Source organism: Condylura cristata, unplaced genomic scaffold (assembly GCF_000260355.1).
Source record: "Condylura cristata isolate star-nosed mole 26May11 unplaced genomic scaffold, ConCri1.0 scaffold00015, whole genome shotgun sequence".
Lineage (NCBI taxonomy): Eukaryota > Metazoa > Chordata > Mammalia > Eulipotyphla > Talpidae > Condylura > Condylura cristata.
In genome coordinates this window covers 45791487-45805257 of record NW_004567116.1, presented here as the reverse complement: position 1 = coordinate 45805257, position 13771 = coordinate 45791487, and the positions used below count along the sequence as shown (strand labels likewise).

Genomic DNA, 13771 nt, shown 5'->3' with positions numbered 1-13771 from the left:
TGGAAAATTCAATTTATAATTGTTGGACTGGAGATTTTCTTGTTAAGAACTTGGGTTTCGCTGTCAGGGAGACCTGGGTGTTGTCTTGATTCTTCACTGAGTTAGCAACATGACCTTGAGCAGTTGCCAAATTATGTAACTTAGAAATAATGGTCAACTAACAGGTTCTTCAGAGAGTAAATAGATTATCATGGAAGTAAGTGTTATGAGGGCAAAGGTTTTGTCTGTTTACTGATGAAATCCCGTTCTCAATCAGTGCTCATCATATAGTACGCACTCAGTAAACATTTGTTGAATAAATGAGGACTTAACAAATAGTAACTATTGTAGTCTCATTAGCTGTAGCTTTAACCTACAATAGTTTTGTTGTAATGATTTTTTTTTCTCCAACTCCAGTTGGTAAGAAATTGTCTTACCAATAACTGTGTTTATTTGTTTAAATATAAGCCCCAAAGGCTGTTCTAAAGGAATTGGCTAGTTTAATATATTATTTCTGAAGCAAATTAATTGTTGTCTTTGATTAAGTGAGCTTCACTATTGAGAATTTTATTCAGGCATCCAGATTCTCCTGTGAAAGCCAGATTTGTTTTTTTTGTAAATTTCCCAGCGACTGGTTTAGCTTTCACATGTCTAAGACCAAGAAATTCAAGTTCATGTGCATCCTAGGTTTCTCAGCAACTCCAAACACTGTTGCTAGGCCACTAGACTGATTCAGATGACCTTTTAAATCAAATGCAGTTTGCTGTTGGGATGACTTTTGTTTTACAAATAATGGACAGTTTCCTATCTGAGTTGGTCCTGTCAAATTGGAATAATGATAAAAGCTATTTTTTAATTTAAGAGAATCTAACCTTGTGTAGGCTAGCAACTCATTTATTACTTGAAAGCTAATGCTTCTATTTTGAATGTGAGTTTCTTTTTTCTTTTAACATAAACCAAAACAGTATATTTTTTTGAATTTTTTTTCAAGAATGATGTTAAGTTCCATTTTAGTGTTTTTTAGGAGCCAAGTCAATGAGACTACCACAGGGAATTTAAAACTGTATTTCAAACATACACAGTTAATGTACATAAATGCTTACTTTTAATTTGTACATTTACTTAGAAAAATTGATTGCATTAGTTTTCTGACCAAATGTCTCTGAGAAATGCTTTCATATACCTTTTCATGAATTCATTTACTTCTCAGAAGCATAGATACTGTTGAAGCACAAAGGGAAGCATTCCATCCTCCTCTGGTTTCTTCTAGACTAGCAGTTATTCAAATAGGCATCAGAGAGAATGATCAGAGAGTGTTATAATAATAACATGTATATCTTCTGTATACATGGGAAAGACCTAGTATGACTGAGTAACTCCCTCAAATGGTTTCAGATGCCATCTTAAAGAGCTTAGCTTAAGTCAAAGGGTGGTGGGGGTGGGGTGGTGAGAGTTTGAAGTTTTGGAGAAGTTCACAGTAAACAAAAGCTATGTGGATTTTTAAGTTCTGCTTTCTCTATTAAAAAAGAGACATGGAGATTAGTTTTTCCTGGGAGAAGCCCTTACAGAAAGTTTACATGTGTCTTTTCAAAAACAACTTCCATACAGCTTTGCAGAGCCCTTCCTATGAAATCATCCCTTTGCTAAGGACATATTTTGGGATGGCAGATTTTTGCTCCTCTAGATGCTTCTCATGCTTATGAAACTTGATAATTGCAGTACTACTACACTATATGTAGTATTTTATAGCTTACTGCCATATATATTATTTAATTTGGGCTGCACACTATCTCAGTGAAGGTGTGGTGTTACCTTGAAAAAAATTTGTTTTGGTAATGCACATGAGAATTGAGTTTCATAGAAGTCAGGATCTCTAGCTATTGACTATATGTGTATAAAACTTGGATTGGTTGACTTAGTTCATTTTCTTGTCATACTAATTATATCAACTCTGCTTTCCTGTATAAACAATATTGAAGTGATTTATGTAGATGTTTCTGAATTTATATACATTTATTTGTAGATCTCTTTGCAGAATATCTGGTACTAAGCCACAGACAGCTGATACCTACATTCTTTACTCATTCATTCACTAAATATTTGTTTGGTTCCTACTATAAGCCAGACCTGGCAGTAGACACTGAGTGATAAGTACACACAATCCCTGCCCCTCATGGATTTCTAAATGTTAGAAATTGGTAAGTGCTGAGGAGGAAAAATAAACCAGTAAGAAGGCTATGAAATATCCAGAGGTAGAAAGGACATTTGAAATTTTAGATGGGAGTGATCATGGAAGACCTTACCAAATGGGCAATTTTTGAAAAATATTCTGGAGGAAGAAGGTAGCTGTGAGGTTGGTAGGGCAGAAACACCTATGTAGAGGAGTATGCAAAGACAGAGAGGCCTTGATAGCTAAATGTTCTCTCCTGCTATTGGGCAGTACTGAGGGGTACTCAGGGACCCCACACTGTTAAGGTGAACACCCATATTACCTATTCTGTGAGTCCATGCTCACCATGTACATAAAAGCAAAGTAATCAAACTCAGGTGTGCCCAAAGATTTTTAATCAGTGAGAGGTTCAAAGGGAAAAGAGAAAGGAGAGGCACAGGGGAAAAAAGAATTTCAGAATACAGACCCCTGCTCAAACAAATCAGCCATCCCCTCATAGGCAAACATTCAGCAAAACAGGCAGAGCCCACAAGAGCAGAGCTGCCTGTAGAATGAATCCAAGGCAACCGACCAGCAGGAGCAAAATGTTTTGCAGGACCCAGAGGGCTGGCAGGGGAGGAGAGAACCAAACTTCAAAATGTGCTGCCCAAACGGAAGGTCATGACCACAAGATCATGGTCATCTCTCAAGAAAGCAGGGTCATGCAGCCTACCAAAATGCTGAAGCAAGTAAAAGAGCTGTAGGAGGGAGTCAGCTGACGGGCTGCACTTGAGACTGCAGAGACACAGGTCAGCAAAACCTGCAGAAGCAGAAGACCTCACCCTGATGCCCACTAGCTCTGTCATTTAAAGTCTACTCCAAGCCTCCACTCTGCCCCTTGGTTCCAGCTGTCCCTATACAAGAAGCAGAATAGCCAGCCTCATGCTTCTCTTACAGTACCATAAAGAGGTCAGTAGAGTTGAAGTAGAGTTAAGAGAGAGACAACAGGCTATAAAATCAGAGAGACAATAGCAGGTGATACAAATCTTGTCTCAGTTTGTAATTAATAAGGACTTTTTTACTCTGAATGAAATGAGGAAACATGGAGTGTTTTGAGCAGTGAAGAGATACAATCTGATTCAGGTTTTAAGAAGATCGCATTGTCTTCTTTGTGGATATTAGATCGCAGGGAGGTGGGGTAGAAGTCTGAAGGTGATGGTGACTTGGAGTGGTGGCAGAAGAGGAAGTAAGATATATTCAGATTCTGGATGTATTTGAAGATATAGCTGGCAAGATTTGTGAATAGATTGGGTGTTAAAAAAAAAAGGTTAAAGAGTGACGTTAAATTTTTTGGGCAGTAAAGTTACTATTAATGCTACTGGGAAAATAGTGGAGGGCTTGGTTGTTAGTGGGAGATACCAAGTCGGACCTGGTAAGTTTGAGATGTCTAATTAGATTTTTATGTAAAAGTGTCAAGTAATTTTAAAAAATTGAATTATAGTTCTGGAATTTAAGGGTCCTGGTTCTTTGTTTTTATTGTTGAGTTGTAGTTCTTTCTAGATCTAGGCTATCAGCCCTTGTCAGATACATGCTGTGTAAATTATCTTTTCCCATTCATTATCTTTTTGTTTAATGGATAGTTTGTTTTACTGGACAGAAACTTTTTAGTTTGATATGGTCTGAATTATTTGTATTTTGTTTCTCTTGCTCTTAGAGATGAATTCACAAGATCATAACAAACCTATGTTATAGAGTGCTTTGCTTATGTTTTCTCAAATGTATTTTATGGCTTCAAATCTTGCCTCCATGTTTTTAATTCATTTTAAATTAATTTTTGTGTTTGTTTTGTGAGATAGTGGTCTAGTTTCATTCCTTTGCATTTGACTGTTCAGTTTTCCTTACACCATTTATTGACGAGAATTTTCTTTCTCTGTGTATATTCTTGGCTCCTTTGTTATAGATTAACTGTCCATACAAGTGTGGGTTTATTTCTGTGCTCTCAATTCTTTTCCATTGGCCTATCTGACTCATTTTGTTCCAGTACCATACTATTTTGATTAATATAACAATACATATAGTTTGAAGTCTGGCAGTCTGAGACTCTTCCTCTTTTTTTTTTTTTTTTTTTTGTCAGAATTTCTTTCAGTATTTGGAGTATTTGTGGTTTGATATGAATTTCAGTATTTTTTTTTCTATTTCTTTGTAAAATACCTCTGAAACTTTGGTAGTGGTTGCATTGAATGTGTATATTGTGGAGAGAAGATGGCTGTTTTGACAATTTTCTCCAATCCATGAACAGAGTATATCTTTTTGTGTTTTTTTGCTTTGCTTTGGTAACATCTTCCATTTCTTTTAACAGTGCCTTATACTCATCATTTTACAGGTCTTTTACCTCCTTTATTAAGTTTACTCCTGAGTATTTCACTCTTTTTGGTGTGATTGTAAATTATGTTTTCTTCACTTTTCCCAACTCTAACTTGTTTTTTGCAGGTAGAAATACAACTGATTTTGTAAATTGACTTTTTAATGTACCAATTTATTTCTCACGAGATTGTTTCAATTGTTTTAGAGTTTCTGTTTATATCTGCAAATAGTGACTTGCTCTCCTTTTGTAGCTTTCTTACCTAGTTGCAGTAGGTAGAACTTCCAGTATGGTGAATAATATGGTAAAAATGGACAATCTTCTTTTATACCAGGTCTTAGTGGAAAAGCTTTCACTTTTTCACCATTGAGACTGTTGTAACTTTGGATTTGTTGGCTTTTGATTTGTTGAGGTATATCCATCTTTTTGAGTTTTTTTTTTTTAATCTTAAGTGGCTATTGAGTCTTATCAAATGTTTTTTTCAGTATCTAATGACATGTTCATATAATTTTTATTTTTCCTTTAGTTGTTGTGGTGCATTAACTTGATTGATTTTTATATGTTGAACCATCCTCATATCCACTTGGTCAGGATGTATGATCCTTTTAGTGAGCATTTGGATTCAGTTTGCTAATCTCTTGTTGAGATTTTTGCATCTGTATTCATCAGGGAAATTGACCTATAGATTTTTTTTGTGATCTCTTTGCTTAGTTTTGGTATCAGGATAATACTGATCTATAAAATGTGTTTGGTGTTTGGACATGTTCCCTTTTCCAATTTTTTTGAAAGCATTTAAAAAGGCTAGGAATTCATGTTTGAAGCAGTGGTGGAACTCATAGTAAAACCATCTGTACATGGATACATGTTTTGGGGGAGACTTTTGGTTACTTTTTCTATTTCTTAGTTATGATTGGTCTGTTCAGTTTCTCCATTTCTTTCTTATTTTAGACTAAGATGGTGGTGCATTTCTATGAATTTGATCAACTTAGCTGCATACAAATGCTCATAGTAATCACTTCCTCTGAATTTTCGAAATGTTTGTTGTAACTTCTCTTTTGTTTCTGATTCCATTTTTTTTTCTCCCTTTTTTTTCTTTAAAAACCTAGCTGGAGGTGTGTTTATTTATTTCTAAAGGATCAGCTTTTGGTTTCATTAATCTATTGTTAGGTATTTTTTATTTTAACTTACTTCTGGCCCTCCCTTGTGGCATAGTAGGTTAAAGTACAGCACTGTGAAGCTGGCCTCTGCCACTTCAGTGTGTGAGTTCAGTCCCTGCTGTGGAGGTGATCCACATGATGCACAGAACTCTCCTGTCTCGTCCATTGCACCCCTTAGCAGTGTACTCTGTCAGTCTGCTTGTTCTGCTCCCCACTCTGACTATGGTGAATCCTCTCATCATCCCTGCATTTCTGGCCTGTACTCTAGTTTGTATGCATAAATAATTTTTTTTTAAATGTTCTGTGATTTTGGCCACGTAGGGTTTTCTTTATTATTATTATTATATATAATAGTGTTTTGGTTTTTTTTTTTTTTACATCATTTTGTGCATTTTCCCATCTCAGTTGCAATCCCCTTGGGCTTCCCATCACCAAATCACCCATGTGCCATCACCACAGTTCAGTGCGTTTCCCTCCTCCCACTGTTTTTGATCCCATTCCCCACTCCAGTCCCACAAAATGTCTCTGCTATATAACTGTTCATCATTATCATTATTTTCTCGCCTGTTCCATTATGCTCCTGTTATGAGAGAAACCATCTGGTATTTTTCCTTTTATTTTTGGCTTATTTCACTAAGCATGATCTTTTCCAGTTCCATCCATGTTGCTACAAAAGACATGTGTTTGTTTTTTTTTTTTTTTGGTTGCTTAGTCATATTTCATTGTGTCTATATACCACATCTTTTTAATCCAGTCATCCATTTTTGGGCATTTGTGTTATTTCCATGTCTTTCCAATTGTGAATAAAGCAGCACTAAACATGGGGGTGCAGGTATCTTTTTGAATCAGTGTTTTTGTGTCTTTAGGATAGATACCTAGGAGTGGGATTGCTGGGTCGTAGGGAAGCTCCATGTTTAGCAGTTTGAGGAACCTCCAAAAAGTTTTCCATAGTGGTTGTACTAGTTTGCATTCCCACCTGCAGTGCAGAATTCCTTTTTCTCCACATCCTAGCCAACATTTGTTGTTGCTAGTTGTTTTAAGATGTGCCGTTCTCACTGGGATGAGGTGGTATCTCATTGTGGTTTTAATTTGCATCTCCCATATTATAAGTGATGTTGAACATTTTTTCATATGCTTGTGGGCTATCTGCATTTCCTCTTTGGAGAAGTGTCTTTGTAGCTCTTCTGCCCATTTTTTGATGAGGTTGTTTATTTTTGTTGAGTTTCATCAGTTCTCTGTATATTTTTGTGATCAACCCTTTATTGCTAGTTTTGTGTGAGAAATTTTTTTCCCAGTCAGTGGGATGGCTGTTTGTTTTTTGTAATGTCTCTTTTGCTGTACAGAAGCTCTTTAACTTGATGTAGTCCCATCTATTTATCCTTGCCTCCACTATCGTTGCATTGGGTGCTCTATCTTTAAAGATAGGAAATCTTTAAAAAATATTTTAAGTGGCCCTCCCTGGTGGCACAGCAGGTTAAAGCACAGCACTGAGAATCTAAAGCCACTTTCGTATGAGTTCGATTCCCGCCTGCCCCGGAGGTGACCACATGGTGTTGCAGACCTCTCCTGACCCGCCCGCTGCTCCCCTTAGCAGTGTACTTTGTAGATCTGCCTGTTCTACCCCCCACTCTGTCTCTGGTGAAGCCTCTTGCTGCCCCTGAGCCTCTGTCCTGTACCCCAGTTCTGTATGAACAAATAAATAAATCTTTTAAAAAATATTTTAAGTTACTTTTGCTGTTATGTTTATTATTTCCTTTTTCTACTAGTTTTCAGTCTTATTTGTTCATCATTTTCTAGTTCCTTAAGGTAGGAGCTATGATTTCATGTGAACTCTTTCTTGTTTCTTGATATGGACCTATATTGCTATAGAAGAAGTAATATTCCAAGATATCAATACTTGACAAATTGGTGTACAAGTTCAATACAATTCCTATCAAAAGCCAAGCTGGCATTTTTATAAAAATTGACAAACTGATCTTAAAATTTATAGAAAAATGGAAGGAGCCCACATTAGCTGAAACTATTTTGAAACAGAAAAATATATTTGAAAAACTCATACTTCCTGATTTCAAATTAATTTTAGTGTTTCCAGAATCAATAAAGTGGATACTTAAGTATGTGTTAAAAATAGACATTTTGACATTCCAGAAGTCAACCTTTAGGTATATGGTAAATTGATTTTTTTTTTAAGATTTATTTATTCGTACAGAACTGGGGTACAGGCCAGAGATGCAGAGGGTGAGAGGATTCACCAGAGACAGAGTGTGGAGCAGAACAGGGAGATCGATGAAGTACACTGCTGAGGGGAGCAGCAGGCGGGTCTGAAGAGGTCTGCCACGCCATGTGGTCACCTCCGGGGCAGGAGGGTATCGAACTCATGTGGAAGTGGCTTAAGCTTCTTTGTGCTGTGCTTTAATCCACTGCACCCCCAGGGAGGACTGGTAAATTGATTTTTAAGAAGAGTGCCAAGGCAGTTCACTGTGGGAAAATACATATGATTCTGGAAAAATTGGATCTTTTTCAAATAAGATATACAAATGAAAAACTAGCATATGAGAATTTGTTTAATACCACTAGTCATATGGGAAATTCAAATCAAAACCACAGAGATTCCATTTCGTACCGACTGAGATGGGGTGAAAAGGACAGGTAATATATGTTGGCAAGTATATAGAGAAGTTGGAACCCTCATATATTGGTAATGGTGACCACTTTGGGAACCACTTTTAGCAGCTCATCAAAAACTTAAGGCACCGTTTATCCCAGGTCCCTGGATATATACCTAAGAGAAATAAAAACATGTGTCAGTGTAAAAACTTGCATCTGATACTCATAGCAGCATTATTCATAAAAACCAAAAAGTGGAAACAAAGCAAATTTGCATCTGATGACTGGATAAGTACCACATTCATATTCTTACAATGGAATATAATGGACAGTAAAAAGTAATAATGCACTGATAACCTGTTCCAACATGGAGAAAACTTGAAACATATGCCTAAGTGAAAGAAATCAGTCACAAAAGGCCACTTACTGTTATTCTGTTTCTGTGAATTACCCAGAATAGACAAATTTATAGAGACAGAAAATAGTGGTTTGCTTGGGACTCAGAGTGAAGAGGGGTGAAGCAGAGGGGAATGTGGATAAACTGCTAGTAAGTATGGATTTCTTACTGGGGTGATAAAAATGTTGTAACCTTTATTGTGATGATATATTTCTGTGATTATATCACATGTAATTAAATTGTATGTTAAATGAGTGAACTTTGTGATGGGCGAATTATATCTTATCTTAACAAAATTGTTAAATGCTGCTAGAGATGCTGTCGGTGGTAATGTTGGTTTTTACTCTAAAGAGCCTGTCCAGTGACTGACTCTTTGTGCGTCATCCTGAAATGTGTGGTCTGAACCAACCGAGGCTAGTAGCCTAATAGTCCCTCCTTAAATTTAAAGCTGATACAAAATTAGGATCTTTGAGTAACGCCCAAATTTTCTGATTTCAAATCTGAGGAACTTTTCAGTTTACCACCAGGTGCAAGTTTCATAAAATAAGTAATTAAAATGCTCTTTTTAAAAAAAGCTAAGAAGTAATTAGCATTTTTAAATGTTGGAGTTTTTCTTTTATTACTTTGGTAATTGGGTCCTAAGAAAAAAGAAAACCAGTCTGATGCTTGTGCTTCTTAAATACTTCCACATATCATCTGGTTTAACCCTTCCATACCCTTATGAGGTAATCTTGTTACCTCTATTTTACAGATGAGAAAACCGAGTTGGGTAACTTATATAGGGTCATGCTGGTTTTAAGTGATGAAGCCAGGATTGGATTGCAGGTTTCTAAATTCCAATTTAGACTGTACTGCCCCACAGTACAGTCTGGATTGATTCCTGGGGTGCCATCTTCAGTCTTCTCTGGTCTTGTTTCTTGCACCTGGTTGCAGAAATATTGTAAAATTCCAGTAAATCTAAATGACAGATCTTCAGATCAAATCTCTCAGCTTTGAGTTTTATACAGTATGCATATAGTAGTTTTATGCTATCTTTTTTTGCCTTGATCATGGAAAACCAACAATCATATTTTTTTTCTTCTTTCCCTTACTTGCAGCAATGGTGAACTAGACCCTTGGTCAGGTGGTGGAGTAACCGAGGACATCACGGACACCTTGATTGCAATCACCATCCCAGAGGGGGCCCATCATCTAGATCTCCGATCTAACAATGCCTTAGATCCCACAGCCGTGCTATTAGCCCGCTCCTTGGAAGTTAGATATATGCAGCAGTGGATCCGAGATTTCTATGCTAGTCCAAGAAAGAAACACTGATCAATTTTCATCCGTTTCAGTTTTTTTCTTTTATATTCATTCTATCCATATTCCCACTCACTGTTTTTTTTTTCTTTACATAATTAATTTCCCTTGTTTATCATTAGATTTGGTGGGTCAAAGCTTAGGGTAAAAGAGAGGGCAATGGTGGTGACAGCAGCTGTCCCACACCCCTGGTCCTTGCCATCTTTGTACCACCTGTGGGGAGAATCTTTGTAACAGCTTTTCCACACCATCAAGGGCTCTCTTAACTGAAACAGAGTTCCTGACTGCTTTTAACAGAGGGAGAGTTGAGTTACTTCTTTGTCTTTCTGCAAGCAGGAATTTGTCTTGGTTTTGAAATTGAAGTTTCCTTGGCCCATTTATCACTCCCCACCACTACTTTCCCAAAAGGAAAAGCAGGAGATAGATAAAAATGATGTCACCAAAAAAAAAAAAAAAATGATGTCATTCCAGCTGTGGGGAGAATGTGGTCCCAGTCCAGGAAATGGGAACCTTTTCTGTGTACCTGATTAAGTGGCTTTCACCTGTGCTGTAAATAAAGCCTGAGGCTGGACCTTCTCTGTGTTGCTCCTCAGACTCACTCCAGCTGTTGCGAATGCCATGTGCACTGGGCTTGGCTGGTTTTGGAGAGTCATTTAATATTCTCTCTTCTACTTGGCAGCTTTTCTTAGTTCTGGGATATTTGCCACTGTGGCAGTGCCACTAAGAGAACTGGCCTTTTTCTGCTCCATTTCTTTTGATTTCTAAGGTCAGTTCTGTGGTAATTTGGTTAAATTCTGCCAGTTTAGGAAAATGACTGTTTTGCTTTTCATTTTGTATGTGATCCAACTTTTGTATTGATGATATTTTAGTAAGAAGCCTTTAAAATTGATGAATCAGCTATTCAGGAAAAATCTAGTTATGTGCAACATTTTATTCTGTAAACTTTATTTTCTGGTGTTTGTTGCTGCTGTCATTACAGCCAGAAATTGTCAGGATATTAAGAGGCAGGTGCACGAGAACTTTTCTGTATGACTTCCAAAAGACAAGCTAATTCATGCAGGCAGCATATTTGACGTTAATAAATGGCTGAGTCGTTCCTATTTCTAAGGGGTTGGCTTCTTTCAAGCAGTTCTTACACTGAGACCTTTCTTCAGAAGAGCTTTTCTAGGATAACAAATAGGGTTGGATCAAAACCTTTCAGGGGCACAGAGAGAGACACTTTCTATTTTGTTGAAAGATTTCTTTCCCCTTGTTACTTTTTTTTTTCCAATTATTTTTTTTCTTTGCCCTGCCTTAGAAACATTTTCTCCTTTTTAAAAAATTGTACCTTGAGCTTTGTTACTTCTGTAGCACTTATTTTTATCCTGTGCAAACACAGAGTTCTTGGATGGGTGACTGAAATATTTACCTTACTTTCCCTGGCATCTGGAGGTACAGAAAAATCTTTGTTCAACTTCGGAAACCTCCAGTTCTCATGAACATTTGGTCATTTTTATTGCAGATCATAGAGCATTTGGTCATTTTTATTTCAGATCATAGAAAAGTCTGGTAGGGCAGGAATTTAAAAGTCAAAACAATACTAGTGTTTCTTTGTCCACAAAGATTAATACAGTATATTCTTACTTAAGGTACTATAGATTTACGGATATTTTCCTTAAGATCTTTTTTACCTGTTTAAAAGCCTTTAAAGTGCTTTGCCATACCACTTGGTATTGATTGTTTGGATGAGTTGCATTATTGGGAAGGAAAAAAATTTCCCAAAAGGTGAAAATATTTTTCTGCATGTGTAATTTTGCCCTATGCACATTATTTTCTTTGTACATCTCAGGTTAGATAGCAACCTAATTAGAATATGTTACAATTTAATTTTATATTTAAAAAGAATTAGAATAGGAGATAAGACTTATTATTTAAAGCATCTCTCTGCTTAATTGGGCATGCTTTTAAAAGACAGGGGAAGAGACTTAGAGATTTACAGTGTTAAAATTTTATTTTCTGCTTTTATTACATTAGTTACCTGAGTTAATGGGTAGAACTACCAAAACTTAGGGATCTTTCTTAAAGAATCTGTAGTGTCAAGAGATTATCTAAGGGAGCCAGGGTCTAGTCTAGCATATCAGAAGGTGAAGGCACCTTGTACATCAAGTCCATCTCTGTTGTCTATAGCTGGTGGCTTTGCAACCCAGAGAGAAGAGACTTGTCTAAGGACTCAGCTCATTCTTGGCAAAATCCAAGCCTTGGATCCAGGTTGGCTGATTGTTATTTTTCACTTCATTGGTGTGGCTTAATGTTTGCATTCAAGCAACAAAATCTCACCAAACCACCTTACATGAAAGAGGAAATTTATTAAAACTACCAAGGAATAGCTCCAGGACTTGAATAACTAGGAATCATGAAAAAATGTAACTGGAGTTTAGAAAGCATTAAAAGTCAAATGTTTTCTTTTTTATTTCTTTGACTTTCAACAGAGGTCACCAGTTGTCAGTCTGTGGCTGGGATTTTGTTCCTCAGATATTTATGGTTTGACCGGGAGTCTAAAGTGTCTGCACGTGTCAGAATTACCTGAAGAGTTTATTATAACAGTGATTGCTGAGTCCCATCCAGACTTGTAATATATCCTTGGGTTGGATCCTGTAGTCTTATTGCTAGCCAGTTCCCAGGTGATTCTGGGGAATCACACCGCAAGACCCACTAGTTGGAAGAATTCGCATTTGTACTTTTGCATTCATGGTGTGCCCCTTCCGTTCTCCACCTGTTGTCCTGCCCCACCCTGAGTGTGGGAGCCCTGCCTAAGCTGCTCTTCCCATGCCTGTCTCATTCTCTGTGAAGATCAGCTTCCTCTTTTCTCCTGGCAGAAAAGACTTCACAGAATGGTGTTCTCAGACAGCAGGGGCTTGGGGAGAACGAGGTCATAAAAGCATGACTGTACAAACACACTGTTTAGGATGGAGGTTCAGCCATTCAGGCAACTCAGTAGATGTACATCTTTGAATAACAACATTCTTTCACTGTAACATTGATGCCCAAAAAACAATCCTGACTGATGACTTGCTCTCATATATCTTTTCTCTTAAAGTTAGTTTCCAATAACCTATTGATAGCTGTTAAGAAAGGCTTTCCTGTGTATCACACTGTGTTTCTTAGAACATGGTGTAAACAAAATGCCAGTAACATGTAGTAGGCCTTTAAGTAAGTTTGGAAAATGATGGGTTAAGAAGTTTTTATTTTATCTGCAAATATACATTATGATTCTGTAATGGTAACTGAGAATGCAACTGTTCGTATTACTTACACAGTCAGCATGCTACAAGGCATAAGGTCTGTGGGACCTGAAGCATACAGTGGTAAAAAAGGTAAACACAACAGTTGTTCTAATGTTAACATTTTAGTGTGAGAAATACATGCAATATCATACAATGAATTGGTACAATTTTAAATCTATAAAGAGTGAACCCTATTAGGACATTTAGCAGAGAATATGAACTGGTCTGTGGGAAGAAGCGATAATTTTCTTTGAGATGTGCCATTTTACCTGTGATTTGAAAGATAAATAGGAGGAAGAGAAGTGGTAAAAACTATGCATAAAAAAACAAAGTGTCATATGGTCAAAAAACAATCCTGACTGATGACTTGCTCTCATATATCTTTTAATGGACCAATGTCAATGTAATGGCAGAGCAGACAACCACATCAGTGAATCTGGAGATGTAGCAGAGGAAGGCTCATTTAAGGAGATTGTGATAAGGAATGAGAGACCATTGATGCTCCTTAAACAGGGAAGTGACAGGGTTAGATTTTCATTTGAAAAGATCACTGAGGTT

General features: G+C 37.0%; 1 protein-coding gene across 2 annotated transcripts in view; it reads left to right on the top strand.

Annotated features, from left to right (window-relative positions):
- PRCP (prolylcarboxypeptidase (angiotensinase C)) overlaps window positions 1-10407 on the top strand; it is a 56880-nt gene extending 46473 nt beyond the window's left edge. For both annotated transcript variants that reach the window (XM_004683245.2, XM_012725696.1), the window contains exon 10: window positions 9749-10407. In XM_004683245.2, the coding sequence (XP_004683302.1) occupies window positions 9749-9965 (217 nt within the window). In that variant the 3' untranslated portion in view covers window positions 9966-10407. The remainder of the gene's footprint in view (window positions 1-9748) is intronic.
- The last annotated feature ends 3364 nt before the right edge of the window (window positions 10408-13771 follow it).